At 43.7% G+C, this 15,682-nt stretch overlaps 1 protein-coding gene across 1 annotated transcript in view; it reads left to right on the top strand.

Moving 5' to 3' along the window:
* Spata16 (spermatogenesis associated 16) overlaps positions 1-15,682 on the top strand; it is a 273,026-nt gene that overhangs the window by 213,212 nt on the left and 44,132 nt on the right. The window contains exons 6-8 of the mRNA XM_052178788.1: positions 4,734-4,880; positions 6,316-6,428; positions 14,946-15,110. Coding sequence (XP_052034748.1) covers positions 4,734-4,880; positions 6,316-6,428; positions 14,946-15,110 — 425 coding nt within the window. The remainder of the gene's footprint in view (positions 1-4,733; positions 4,881-6,315; positions 6,429-14,945; positions 15,111-15,682) is intronic.

The following is a 15,682-nucleotide window of genomic DNA, read 5'->3' as shown; positions in this document are numbered from 1 at the left end:
TTTTCCTACTTTCATCTGGTAGGAAAAAAGAATTGAAAGATATGATTTTGTAAGAAATATAATCTCCATGGTCTTTGGTAGTATTTTCTTTTAAGAATCTACTTTCCTAATGGTCAAACTTAAAGCCATGTCATACCTGCAAATTTTAATAATAAATTTCATCTCTAGTGGTGATAAACTGTAAAGGGATGCACTAAACATTCCTCTTCCTGCCAAGTGTTCCTTAACAGGACAGGAACAAAAGGGACATTTTTTTGAAATCAGTTCTACCAAAGGACAATATAATCTCATTAACTTTCTTACCCATCGGAAGCACTAAAATTTCAGACACAGAAGCTTATGCACAAAGTTGAGGGAATTTGCACACTAATTAATATTATAGGAGCTTCAACATTTTGAAAGTGTGTTTTCACGTGGAGTCATAGACTACCCGCCAGGATAGGTCTTCACAGAGTACAGTGGAAGGGTAAGCAAAAGGAAAAGCAATCATGTACAATCCTTTCTAAAGTTAACAGTACATATCATAGGTCTAATCACAATTTCAAATTTTACCTGGAAGTTAATAATTAATCAAATACACATTGGACGAGATGTATACAGGACCTAAAAGAGCTGAAACACACTTAAACGTTAGCTTGTTGTGAAGTTGACTGTGGAGCTAACATTAATTTTTCTAGACTATCTAAGCATGTCCCATAGTAACACAGGTCTCTTATTTAACAAATATTCCAGGCAAGGAAGACCTCCGGGTCTCCCTGTTTCTGCTTATCAGGTCATCACATGTCTACCTTGTTTGGGCAATAGCTCTACCAAAACACTTCTGCAATTTCCTCTGCACAAAGCCCAGGTATCACCATTGCCATTAGATGTGGTGGCTCTACTCCCCACGCACACTCAAGTGGTAGACAGCCATCCTGGCTGCCTGGGATGTCTGTGACTCTCTGCCATGAGTCTTTTGAAGATTGATTTTTAGTCTAAGTGCATTTATTTGAGGGTTGTAGAAATACCCATGCAGTAGAGGCCAGAGAGTGACATCAAATGTCTTTCTAAATTACTGCCCACCTAAGTTTTTGAGATAAGATCTCTCACTGAACCCATAGATCACCTATTGAATGGATGGATGGCCATCAAGCCCAAGGAGCTGTCTTTCTCTCTGATGACCTAGCACTGATTGTAAGCACATGCTACTGGCTACATGGCTTTATTTATTTATTTATTTATTTATTTATTTATTTATTTATTTATTTATTTTATTCATTCAGTCATATCATATCTGGATGCTGAGACTTGAACCCTGTGGTTCTCCTGCTTCCATAGCAAACACTAAACCAACCGAGCCATTTCCTCCACCCTCACCTGTAATCTCTTGAAGATCCAGTTTCATCATTTGCCACGTTAGCCAGAAGACATACCTTATCCCCCATGTGTGTTGAGCAAAAGGAGAATCTTAATAAAGCATGTAACACAGAAAAAATCAGGCAACTGTCAGTCTTCGTTCAGACTCCAATCATCCACCCAAGAAAGACTAAAATATGCTCAGTATGTCTTTGTTCTGAGTTCTGTGGTATTGAGCTAATGGAGGAATCAGAGCCTATTAAACTATGTAATACATATGCTGGATAGGTTGCCAATCACTCACTGCAGTTTTCACATACTATAATTTGGAAGGGGGGTCTCCATGGAGAGGCTCTGCTCAGCTAACACAGAAGGATTCCAGGGATAAGAGAACGATCCAGGTTCAAGTTTCCAAAGCTTTAAGCGTCAGAGCCCAGTGTGATGCGGCCCTCATAATCCCAGCAGGACCAGGGCTGGGGCAGGAGGATTCTGAGTTCCAAATCAGTGTTGACTCTGGAGAAGACCCTGCCTAAATAAAAAGTGACTTCTCAGCAGTCAGCTGAACAGGAGCTCGGGGGCTGTGGAGGGCTGTGCACGTGCAGCTAGGATGCACCATGCCTATCATTTTTTTAGAAAAACAGTACCAGTAAAGACATTAAGCAGGAACGGAACCATCTGATCTTTAACAGAATCGCAATTCCATGACATTAGGGATTGATACTGTCCCTTCCCCTTCCCAGCGGGGCTCAGCAGTGAGCATACCCAGCCTCGCTGCTCACCCATCACCAGCTGAGGAGCGTCTTTACGGTAGAGCGAAGATGAGTAGGGCCAATCTGGTCGAGGATGACCTTCATTCCCCCCAAAGTAGCACAGGATCACCCAATCTGACACCTAGCGCAGTGGCCAGAGTCTCCATGGTGGGCCATCTGTGGGCATGACACCATGCTGCTACACGCAAGCTGCTGTCCTTGGCTAGTTAGTGTTGCTATATTTTTCCAACCCAATTCCCGGTAAAAGAAATCTCAACTCAATCAGTAACAATACAAGCTAGAAGCCCAGATTGGGCAGATCTCCCACTGCACTACTCTATTCCCATCTATATTGTCCCATATAACTTGCAGTTTCTCCAGGCCACAAGCTTCTCTCTCTCTCTCTCTCTCTCTCTCTCTCTCTCTCTCTCTCTCTCTGCAGCCTCTCCATCCCTCCTCCGTAGCTCCTCCCCGTTCTCCGTAGCTCCTCCCCCCCTCCCCCCGTAGATCTTCTGTAGTCCTCCCCCAAACTCTGAGCTCCTCCCCCTTCCTCCTGCCCAATCATTGGCTCAAGCCTTTATTTGAAAAGTAGGTGGGGAGAAGGTTCACCTGGCAACTCCTCATCTGCAGCCCTTCCTAGGGGTATCAGACTACAAGCCCAGGGCTCTCTACAACAAGTTAGCTCCCAGAAAGGTCCCTCCACTTCCTGACTCCTGAGGGTGAGAAGTGACATCATCACCCATAAAGACAATGTCCATACATCACACAAAACGCTGCTGGCAAGTCATCTTCTGCGAACAGCTGCTCTAACAGCGGATCTTGCCCTCACGAAGACCTGAGTTTGTTTTAGCACTGTGCTCCCGACACTTAGATTACTTCCAAGTCTAATTGCTACAGTCAATGCCGCAGTCATGTCTGGGTTTTCCTCAAGTAGCTGTGGTTTAAGTTAGATTCTAAAGCAATGTGTTTTCATATATCCCTTCTGCCTTTTGTTATCGGTGCTTATTTTATTTATCCCTCCCCATCTCCTCTCTCACATCCTACCCTCCGCTCTCTCAGCCAAACTCATCTCTTGTTCTTTGTTTTTCTCTCTTGCTGTGTGATCCCAGCTTGCTAGACCCTTTCCTCTTCACTAACAGACGGCCTCCCAAGTTTATATCACATGTACTCTGTAATCCTCTCTTCCCCCATTGTTGGTCTTCTCTCTAGTTTCATAATGTACACACACACACACACAGACACACTGTGTACACAGGCCATATTTTCTTTTTCAGTTCATCTGTTGATGGACATCTAGGTTGGTTCTATTTCTTAGCTACTATAAACAGTGTAGCAGTACACATGGATGCTCAAGGATCTTTGTGGTATGCTGCTGGTTAGAGCCTTTGAGGATACACCCAAGAATGAAATTGCTAGGTCATATGGTTTTAACAGTTTTAGAAACCCCCGTGCCATTTTCCATGGTGATTGTGACAACTTACATTATCGCTAGTAGCGAGTAAGCTTTCCTCTTCCTTTACATCCTTGCCAGCATTCACTGTTGCCCCTTTCTTAATGGTGGTCACAATGACTCGGTTAAGATAATGTCTCAAATAGTTTCAATTCACGTTTCTCCAAGAGCTATGTATGTTTCAAATTTTCCGAGCATTTATTGGTCTTTTGAGTTTCTCCCTTTGAGAATAGTCTGTTCTGGAAAATTTGAGGCTGGGCATTTGTGTTTAATTTTTGCAGTTTCTCAAATGTCCTGCATATTAATACTGTCTGTCTGATGAATACTCAAGAAAGAGCTTTCCCTTTCTCTGGGCTGTCTCTACACTTGTTTGCTTTGCTTTGTAAAAATCTTATCATCTCATACCATCTCATTGGTCAGTTTGAAGGTTCCATCCTGTGCCATTGGAGTTCTCCACAGACAGTTCTTAATTGTGTCTATTCTTGAAGTGTTTCTCCTGTTTTTGCAGTCCCTGAGTTCCAAGTGTCTCTGCCCCCTTCCTTTTCCCTTAAGACAGGGTCTCACAGAGTAGCCCTGGATTATTCTGTAGACCAGGCTGGCCTCAAACTCAGAGATCCGCCTGCCTCTACCTCCCAAGTGCTGGGATTAAAGGCAAGCATCACCCCTGCTCAGTAAGTTTTAAGTCTTACATTGTCTATGATGCATTTTGAACCATGTTTTGCATAGCATGGAAGATGGTAAATCAAGTTGTGTTTTTGTACATGTCGATAGCCAGTTTTCCCAGCAGCATTTATTGTAACTCTCACGCCGTTATTTCTCTAATTTGTTTTATATAATACTATTTCCTTAGTCATCAGCTAGCATACAAAATCACACAGAGAAAAATAATCCTTACTATGAGCTGATCCTGAATATCTTTTATTGTGAATGGTGAAAGATGACTGTATAATCTGCTCACAGCTTATTACTGTGTTCTGTGTGTATTTATATCACTAAGGAGAACACAAATAAGAGAATAAAATTTTACATATTAGCCACTTGTACTTTTGATGCACATAATTTTACTTTGCACCTTGAATGTCTATACTTATCATTTTTCCAAATGATAATTTGCAGTTACAATTCCTAAACTGGAAGAGGGACATGAAAATGATAAACCTGTAACCAACCGTCTCCCTCCTGTCTCTGCTGTTTTTCAGATACCCAAGGACTCCATGTCCTGCCGCAGACAGCCGACTGGTCATGTTTTCCTCCACAACAGTATCTGTTGACACTTGGGTTCAAAAACAAAGAAGATGGGAAATTTTTGGAAAAAGTGTCAAATAGGAAGCTTCCCACCTACACAGGTGATGGGGACAAGCCTATACGACTACCTTTCAAAATGGGGTCACCGGCCACAATGTCCAATTTACAGGAGGGCCTAAATGACCAAAAATCAAAAAGTTTAGTTATAAGTCACTGCCAATCTTTCTAATTTTTTTGTAGGTTGATTAAAAAACACATGGGATTCTTATTTCAGGGGAACTTTCCTCCAGGAATACATTGCACATAGAGCGCTTACCAACCCATTCCTAGCATTCCACCCCAGATACCACTGACTGCCATAGTCATTGAAAAGGCAACAGGCTTTCAGGCCTAAAGGACTCATCAGTTAAAGCGCTTGCCCTCAAGCATGAGAACCAAAGTTCTAATTCCCAGAATCTCACAGGAAGGCGGGATGAGCTTAGTGTAATTCTTCTCGTGGAAGGAAGAATTGAGATCACCAGGGAAGTTGGCTCCCTAGACCAGCCGAATCAGCAAGCTCTGGGTTTGATTGAGAGAGCCTGCCCAATCAATAGGATGGAAGAGCAAGGAAGGATGAGTCCTGCCATGACCCTTGGGCCTCCATGTGTGTTTTTGCATACACACACACACACACACACACACACATACATACACAGCTACACACACAAGCAAACAAAAAGCAGTCACACATACATACATGTATGCATATACACACACACTGGGGGAAAAACAAAGGATATAGACTTTCATCATTAATTAGCAAATATGAAACAGTTTGTCAACATGACTAGCACATGAAATCAAAACAAAAGCATGTAGCAATGACAATTCCAGGTCACATGGACTGTCTACTGGAGCATTAAAAATGGAGCGCTACAATCCTCTCACATAATTGGAAAAGAGCTTAAATCTCCTCAAGAGCACATAATTTGATGGTGTTAAATAATTCTGGTTCCAATTTTCAAGAAAATGCTTACATAGAACAGAAATATCAAACTGCCAGCTGAATTCATGACCAGATTGAACTGATTCCTTGTGCTGTGAGAACATAATTAAGAATTTGTGTTTTGTCGGCTGCAGAACCCTCTGAGGTTTCCCTCAGCCTCAGGCCACATTCAGAGTCAGTGGCATCTGCACACTTGAACAATACCTGAGCCGAGCAAGACAAGGAACACATGTGTTTATTACATACTTCATATTGAAGACAAACATATTCTGCATAGATGTGTGAATTATCACAGGTTGACTCTCAGATCTCTCAATCAAGAAAATGAATAAATGTCAGTTTCTGATGGGGTTTCAGAGGGGTTACGGCCCCTCTGCTGTTCTCCTCAGAGATCTTTTACTGTCACACATCCAGGCTAGGGATGGGGCTAGTGTCCATACTAAAGATTTAATATCTGTTAATATTGAGATATCTGTTTATAGCTCACTAAAGGAAGCATTCTGAAATGGAATTCTGAAAAAAATATAAAATTTTATTGTTACAATTTCTAGAACATAAAACTCCCTTCTCTCCGCTGACCAGAGAAGATACCGTGAGACACATGGAGACAGTGGGGAAGCGAATCCTGCCCATCCTGGACTTTATCCGAAGCACACAACTGAACGTGGGTATCTGAGGAGGCCTTTGCTTCTGTCCCATGTGTTAGCATCAGAGATTCCTAGGAGTGTTAAAAAGCAGAAGAAGCAAACATTGTGAACGTTTTTTGCTTCCCTTTGTTTGTTTTGGTTTGTTTTTGTAGAAGGGTGCACAGAAAGATCGCATTTACAAAACCAAATACATGTTAGCTAGTGAGTCCATCCCGTTTCCAGTCCTACACATGTTCCAGTGTCACACTGGGGCCCTGAGTGTTTGCCAGACAAATGTCTCCTTGTCAAGTTTTTCTTCTCCATGCCTCCCGGCCATCTAATTCGAGGCTGCCACGGAGTCTTCTTTTCTTTTTCTGTTTTAAATCAATAACAGAATGTTAGCGAGCACTGTGTTCTTCCTCATTTACCAAACCGTTGCACAGCACTGTCTCCCGAGGGACTCGGTGTCACCAACTCGTGCCTGCACACCCAGTCACCTCCAGGATGCCACTCTGAACACTGCTGCTGAGCTGCATGTGGCATTACAGACAAATGGTGTGCTCTTCCCTGGGTCCCGTGTCCCCATACATCCTAAGCACGGCCCGGGCTCCTTGCTGCCTTTCTACAAACCGTATGCTCTTCAACTGAGAATACATAAAGAGACCTCCTCATTAACACTATGAAGGCGACAGGTTTCTCCTCCTTTAATATTTTTCTAAAAGCCTTTAGTTGGAAATTTTAAAGAATCTTCTTCTTGTGGCTTCTGTATTACATTTGATTCGATGTTCACAGGAGGAGAACCAAGGGGGTCGTCATGAGCAGCTACTTGACATCTGTTCGGCAATTACTTGCTCAATAACATCACTAAGCATTCTAGGGAAGCTCTAAAGTGTCGAATCTATTTGCATGATTTGTAATTGTATAAATTGCAAATAAAGAATTGCAGTGTCAGCGGACCTAGCACTGCAAACCCCCTTCTCTCTATACCTGTCTTCCACTCCGTTACCTCCCCACCTATATCTGCTGGTGAGGAATCCATCTTTGTTCAGGCTCTTGTGCCAGTGTAGTAGTATTATACTAAATGTAGTAGTATTATATTGAAACCTCCCGGCAGGAGCTTGCTGCCCACCTCAGTGGTTTACATTCCCAAATGGAAGGCACACACAGCCTTTTTATTTCAGTACGCCTTTAAGCAGTGTAGTAGCTGGGCCCCTGCCCAGCCTCCATGCCGCTAGAATCTACCTCCCAAAGATAATTCCGATCACTACTGACTAATTTCTATGTTCCATCTTGGCTGCTCCTGACCCACGTGAGAAGCCCTCTGGGCTGCGCTCTCCAGGCCCCTTTGCATGGTGGCTCCGCCTCTCAGTCCTATACTGTTCTCCACCAGGAGAGTCTCCTCTTCCTTCCTCCCAAGCCTGGGAATCCTAAATCCCACCTGGCTCTCCTCCCTAGCTATTGTCTACCGGCATCCTTACTTACCAATCAGAATGAACTGGGGGCGTGTTCCCAGAAGCTACATGCAGATCCCCTCACGCAAACCAATTTGGGGAACCCCCCCCCACCCCGCGAGCAGTAGGATCCCAGCAAATACATGCCAAAATGCCATAGATCCAGTGTATTCAATGATAGATACTTGCCACAGTCTTATCAAGATGGCAGCCTAGCGTGATTCTGGTAAGAGAGCTAGCTACTCAGGATGCTCATAAAGCCGCATCCCCATGCAGCTCGGAGAGACAGACAGACCACAAGCTCGGTATCTCTTCTCACAAAGCCACCCCTCCTCCACTGCAGCCTGTTCTGCTTTGCTTTCTGTTGCTGTGATTAACACCGGGACGAAACGCAACTTATTTGGGGCAGAAAGGGCTTATTTTGCCTTATGTTTTTAGTTAACAGTCCATCACTGAGGGAAGCAGGGAAGGAACACAAGCTAGGAACCTTCAGGCAGAAATTGACACAAAGACTGGCAAGCAGGCTGCCAGCTGATCTTCTCTGGGACTCATGCTATCTCTGTCTCTCTCTGTCTCTCTGTCTGTCTGTCGCTCTCTCTCTGTCTCTGCCTCTCTGCCTCTATGTCTCTTTCACATACATCCCCAGGACTACCAGTTCTGGTATGACTCTAACAACAAAGTCCTCATGTCGATCAACACTTAAGATAATTCTCACAGATATGAGCACAGGCCAATCTGATCTAGACAACAACTCAATTGAGACTCTTTTTCCTCCTGGGTGAGTCTTGGTTGTGCCAAGTTGATAATTAAAATTAACCAGGACAGGGCCCTACCCAAATAACCTCAACTTACCCTAATTACCTTGTACACAGGCTTCATCTCCATACACATTCCCATTGACACTTGAGGTTGAACATATGAACTAGACAGTGACACAACCAGTTTATCCACAGCAGGCTCATTAGCAATACAACAAATTTTGGGTCTTCTACAGTTTACCCTTTATCATGATCCCTTACACATACACACACATACACACACACACACACACACACACACACACACACACACACATCTTCACTGTCACCATTGGGTATTAAAGTCTTCACTACCACCAAGAATCATCATGTGAGCATTGGTTGATCTCCTCGATGCATGGCTGCTCTGGTGGCGTGGGCGTTGTGTGCTGTAGAAGGGGTTTGTCTGTGCTCTAAACTTCTGGTTCAACGCCTGCCTTTACCTCGTTTAGAAACTGGTGGCGTGCTTGCTGCTGGCTTGAATCACATGGTCTGAGTGCAGGCTGGGCCTTTCTAAGTGCTAGGCATTTTTTCAGGGTCCATCACTGCTTCCCTTCTCACGTCCCCAAGTGTATCCTGACCTCTTGGAAATTTTTATAAAAGTGTCTTTATGGAGCTGAAAATATTGGCTACCAACCAAAATTATGAGGGTTTTTTTTTTTAATATCTAATCAATCTCAGAATTAGTAGATGCCAGAAGTCTTATTCTCTCTGTCTCATGTAGTTATAAATGATATCAACTCCCTGCATTTGCTTCTGTCGGAAATAACACTTCAGGAAGACTATCTCAATGGAAGTGAGCGAGGGTAAAGATGCTCTGAGACAACAGGTATTGGCTTCACTGTGTAGGCTCCCAAACGCTGGCTTTCAGGTCCTGTGGCTGCCCAGACACAGCTCCATAAAGCAGGACCGAGTGAAGCTGGCTACAGAGGAAACGTAATGCAGCAAATAGGGAGTTGGTTCCTAGAAAGTGCTCCTGCCCACCACCATTAACAAGCAGTCCTTAAAGGTGCCATTTCATCTATCCATATATCACATTCATATGCTTTGAAGCAGTATACACTGTGCTGTCCCTGCATTTGCCCTAGTTTATGACTCTGGGGAAAGCAACCATTTGGCCGGGGTGTACAAGCACTTTATTAAGCATTCGGGGACGTGGAAACTTTAACTATTCATGCTGGTTTGGGTTTTGTTTGACAAAAGGGTTGTTTCATGGATCTTCCTTTTTCCTTGTACATCTTGGGTACACTAATTTTTCTTCTAATATGGGAGCAGCACTAGAGTCCCATAGGTCTTCAGTCCTTATCCTTCCGTCACTGACTTGCTCAGCTCAACACTCACTGGCAAGACTTGCGTCCTCTCCAGCCATGAAGCAGATCTGCTGCCCACAGCCTGCGGCCTCCAGGACCACAGACTGACCGCGAGCTGTTAGCTTGGCACATGTCTCAGTGTAAAGGCCCCAGCACCCAAGCCATTACCCCCTTAAGACAGTGACTGACGCCTGGGCAGCATATCTACCCTGAAGAACCTTGCATTTATTCGTCAGCCATTCTTAATACAGTGATTCAGACATGGCTTTGCATGTCCAGTAAGGCTTCTATTAGAAAGATGGATAGGTAGGTAGGTAGGTAGGTAGGTAGGTAGATAGATAGATAGATAGATAGATAGATAGATAGACAGCCATCTCTCTCTTTTTATATCCAATCGCAATTGCTAAGAAGGTAAGAAGGATGCTTTCTGTCATATATGCTCAGAGGTTTTCTTAGCTCACTTAGACAATGTCCCTTAATGTAAGTGGCTTCATTACAGCTTTAGCATTCATTAGGATGCAGGAGACCCAAAAGACAACATTAATCTTTGACATAATGCTATAACCAGAACCAGTTATGTAATTTTTTAAGCATTATCACACTTACATTGTCACATAAATGATGATAAATATGTGATACTTAAATAATACTTAGACAATGCCAAGAATTCTCATGATACTTTCTGTAGACATATTAAATATTAACATATCTATAAATGGGATGTATATATATCCAGCATCTTTATTTAGGGAAAAAGTTAACATGACAGTGCACTAAATCATAACAATATAATAACACTAAGTTATAATATCATTGCAAAATTATTCACTAGTTACTTTAATTTTAAACTCTCCTGTAGGGAAATAAAAGGGTACATGTTTTGTTCTCCACAAAATAAATATATAAAAATAGGATAACATATCTTCAAAGAAACATATTAATCATAAAGTGAGCATTACAAAATTTGGAATCTTTTCTCTAAATCCTTGCACAGAGCATAACTAAGAAATTTTCTTAATCTGAGCAATTCTGAAGTCAGACTGAGAAGCCTGGTTACAAAAGGGGGCTGAATGCTGGGGCACAGAAGTCCCTGTGTGACCCTCTGTGGGTGCGACGCTCTGAGAGTATGTGTGTGTGTGTGTGTGTGTGTGTGTGTGTGTGTGTGTGTGTGTGTGTGAGAGAGAGAGAGAGAGAGAGAGAGAGAGAGAGACTCCAAGGAAACATGGATTTTAACCTCTTGCATGAAGCTGGTAGACAACAAAGATGGCGGCTCTTCCCTGAGCTGGAGGAGGTTCCTGTGTTTCAGACAGAGAGATCTTTTACTCTGACACAGGCTTAGTTTACATTTCTCCTTGGATGGCTTTTCCAGGCACACAATGCATAGATAAACAAAGATGTTCTGATTTTTCACAAGCTCTAACCTAAAATGCTACCATGTGAACGCCAAACCCTCACTTTTATTTCTCTTAATTCCCCTTTCTCAGGACTCCAGTCCTAAGGCCTTTGGTTCCCCTGTATGGTGCGATGCCTTTCCGCCCCTTAGCCTCGCTGGCTGGTGGCAGCCTTGAACCATCTACCCTGCATTCCCTATGCTTAAGAAGTCCAATCATAAAATCTCTCGCCATACACGAAGCTTTCTTCACAGGATGACTTACCAAAAAGTGACCTAACTAACCATGCTTTAGTAAGTCATTGATCCTACGTTTTATTTCTTCCAGACAAAGCATTAAAAGTTGTTTGCATATGCACGTTTGAAGGGAAGAATAGTATAAGCTTCCCATCCCCTCTCCGTTTGCAAGTAACGTTTCTATATGCTATGCCGAATGGAAATACCCTCCAAAGGCTCGCCTCTGCCCCTCATGGGATTAGACAGCACACGTATTTGCTCAGCATTGATCCATAATTGCTGCTAAATCCAGGCGATTCTCTGCCAGAGCCTTCATTTGAACTTGCTATTTGCCTAACCTTCATTGCACCCAGGTGAGGTTTTAGCTTCACTCTTGGCCACTTTATTACCCTCTCTCCAGAAGCTAAGGAGCCATTTGATGGCTTCTAAAGTCTTGCCGGGAGCGCTCACGCCCTTCCCTAGGACTAGATGCTTACCCTAATTCTTTCATTTTCCACTATTTCCTTGATTTTTCTTACTGCAGCCACATTAAAACACCCCTGCTGACATCAGATATTGATGTTCGTCTTTTTCCACTCAGTCTTTCAAAAACCCTCATCCTGCATGCACGCGACATTGATCTATGGCTTCCTGATAGCCAGAATTGTGTTTGGTTGTGGGGAAGGGAAGGGTGGGCGACTATTAGCAGACATGTAGGTAACTTCCCTGGGGTCTCATTCATGCGGAGCACTTCCTGCTTTGTTATGCACCCAGCAATCAGGCTAACAAAGCACTGTTGCTTTCAACTATTTTTATTTTCCTGATGTTTTGGAAAATTACACTAATAGATTACGCTCCCGGAGCATGCCGCAGTCGATTCTGTTCTCTGAAGTTGAGTCACTACAGCAGTTCTCTACAGCAGCGAGCCCCATTGTTTCTTTCAAGGAGGACAAAGGAAGCAATTGTTCTTCAGTAAGAAAAGAAAAAAATGGTTCCTCCTGGCTTGCTTTCCTCCTCTTGACAAAACGCCATTGTTCGGGGACCCTGTTGCAAACAGCTCACTGTTTCTTCAGTTCAGGCAAAGTTCCTCAAACCCACCGTCTGGATCATCACTCCTAGAAGTCGATAGATTTTCATAGAAATAACTAATCAGAAATAATAGCTAGAAACGGAAGGCGTCACTTGGACGGCACAGGTGACTCTTGAGAAAGCAAGCTAAAAGAAGGCCCAACCTTCGTCCACGCCCAGATTCTAGGCGAGTGACACTTTCTTGGCCTTGCTGTCAGTCACAACATTGTGGTGACACTTGAGAGCATCACTTTCTAATCTCAAGTTGAAGTTCAGATGATCAGTAACAATGTTTTCTTCTTTAGAGGAAATTTTCTTTTAGGAAGAAATCTTGTGTTTTCTTCCAGGGAGTCATTTGATATAAATTCACAAACTAAGATAGTCCCTACCAGACACTAGAGTAGAGTAGAAGGTGTCATCTAAACTCCTGCTGGTGATGACTGGATGTGTGGGCAGGTGCCTATCTAATCCTTATTTCTAGGGCTGTGCAGCAAACCCAAGGACTTGCTGAAGGAAGCAAGGGCAGTGCTAAGTGTCTGCTTAGCAGACACACCCAAAGACTCTGCTGTAGTTGGCCCAGAAGTCCTGTGGGAAGGATCCGGGTCACCAGCTTCGCTCTTGAGCACAGTGGCTGCCCAACACCCTCAGCAGCCAGCAAGCCTCAAGGCTTTAAATTCTGACCACGATATGCTGCGCCCCCCCCCCCCCCGCCATGTCTCTTTGGTGAAGAGAAACCTGGGGATTTTATTACAAGTTCTGTCTTTCCCATCAAGCATTACAATCTGTGTTTGACTTTGTAGAGAAGTTGGCAACTTCTTTTCTGTGCCTGGCAGGAGCACATGCACAGGAGAGCCACCCTATCCTACGTTGCCCCATTTTCAATAAACCAGACATATGCTGATATCCAAAAGGGGGGAGCACTTTACAATGAATTGAATAGATGGATTGTGACAGTTATTGAAGCAGTAGTTGGAGGGGCTTAAGCAAGTGGTGCAAGTACTGGCCAGGGCACAACCCACCCACCCACCCCCGGGAGAGCTGTAAGGCAGGGAGGGCTGTTTGCTCAAATTGTGTAAACACTATCATTGACACACATGAGATAACTAACAGGCAAACTCTTAGCAGACATGAAGATTTAATAATGTAAATAAAGTCACCTTCAGGAGGTCACAGGCCTGTGAGAGGACAACTAGGAAAACCTAGGGGAAATTTTCTATCAAGAGCCTACATCACTACATTCGGGGCAACTGGAAAACCCTTCTCCACAGGCCTGCTACAAGCTACCTTCCACGGAGAGCCATCTTCTTGAGAAAAATGTAGAGACCATTTCCAAGCAGTCAATTAGTTAAACTGCTTTGGCTCCTGGCAGGTCGCACTGTACCCATCTAAGAGCTCTGGATTCACAAATGAAAGACACACACACACACACACACACACACACACACACACGTGCACCAGCTAATTTTGATATGCCTTGACTAGCTCACTGGCTGGGCACTTCTAAACCTCCCCGCAGCTAGCGCACACCCTGGTATTCCTGGATTAGCACTTTCTAAATCTCTATTTTATCCTTGCTGCCCTGTTATCTTCTAGGCAGCGCCCATAAGGCTGCTCTCCCTTTCCACCTACATTCCTAGATGGTTTCTCTCCTGTAGCTCTTAAGTCTGACCCTCTCCCTCCTCCTCATGGTGATCCTCCTGCTCCCCTCCTCCTCTCCCTCAGTCCCTCACCAGCACAATCTAAAGTCCTGCCTCTGTCTCCCTGCCCAGCCATCGGCTGTGCAGCAATTCTTTATTTCCAATGGAAGTCAGCTTGGGGCAGGAACCCTCAGTGTCTGGAAGGCCAGCTTTTGGGAGCCAAATTAAAACGAAGCATTAGAACCAATTCCCAAGTGAGGCTCAGGTGATAGAAAGAAAGGTGTGCTTGTACCAGATCCTGTTGCTTTCAAAAGATGCAAATTAGCCTGGTAGGATGGTACACACCTTGAATCCCGGGAGAAGGAGATGGATCTCTATGAATTCAAGGCCAGCCTGGGCAATGTAGACTGTTTCGGGCCAGCCAGGGCTACACAGTGAGACGTGGTATAGATAAACAATAAGTAGGTAGGTAGGTAGATAGAAGACAGACAGACAGATAGATAGATAGATAGATAGATAGATAGATAGATAGTAGGACAGGGATGGACAGACAGACAGGCAGACAGACAGATAATATATAGAGAGATAAAAGATAGTGTATTTTGCCTGACCCTGACTTGACTTCAGTCTGAGAGGGCTGGTTCTGAGCTCTTGTTCTGAAACGTTCCTTTGTCCTGTGAGACCAGGGGGATTTCCACGCCTGCTCAGGCGTGATGGAGAAGCTGCACTACGCCAGCCTCCTCAGCCGGCTGCAGAGAGTGAAGGAACAGGCCCAGGTGATCAATCAAGCAATGGCAGAGCTGGCCACAGTCCCTTATCTCCAGGACATCAGTCAACAGGAGGCAGAATTGGTAAGTATTTGTTTCTCTTTGTTTAAGCTTTCACAGGCCCTGAGCCAGCAGAAGACTGATGGGGCCTGAAAAGGCTTGTGGTAATAACTGTGGTCTGAAGGGAGGCGCCAGTCCTCACCCAGCATTCAAATGAAGACACCGGAAGATGAAAACAGTGTGGATCTATGTGACCGCTTTCCCTTTCTTCCTTTTTGTATATTTAGCAATAACCTTGTAATGTGCAAAAACATAGGAAAGGGATAATTATCCATATTACATATAAAGCTTTCATTTCAATTAAAATTATATATATACATACACACACACACACACACACATTCAGAAAACTAGAAATTTTGTTCTTATACAGACCAGTCAAAAACTACTTAAAGGAATAGCTTAGAAACAATCTTCAAACAGATGTGTGTATTATAACCATAATTAATATTAGAAATCATACCACCTCATTTGAAAAGTAATTATTGAACAGTGTGCTGCCCATTCAAGGAGAGGTCTGGAGAGCCTCCTGTGTCACGGGGAAGGGCTCTCTACTTTGAAGCTTTAATTGAGAGTAGCTAAAACTAATTATAGAC

The sequence above is a fragment of the Apodemus sylvaticus genome, chromosome 4 (assembly GCF_947179515.1).
Source record: "Apodemus sylvaticus chromosome 4, mApoSyl1.1, whole genome shotgun sequence".
Taxonomy (NCBI): Eukaryota; Metazoa; Chordata; class Mammalia; order Rodentia; family Muridae; genus Apodemus; species Apodemus sylvaticus.
Note: the sequence above shows the minus strand (reverse complement) of the source record. Positions and strands in the feature narration are given on the sequence as shown.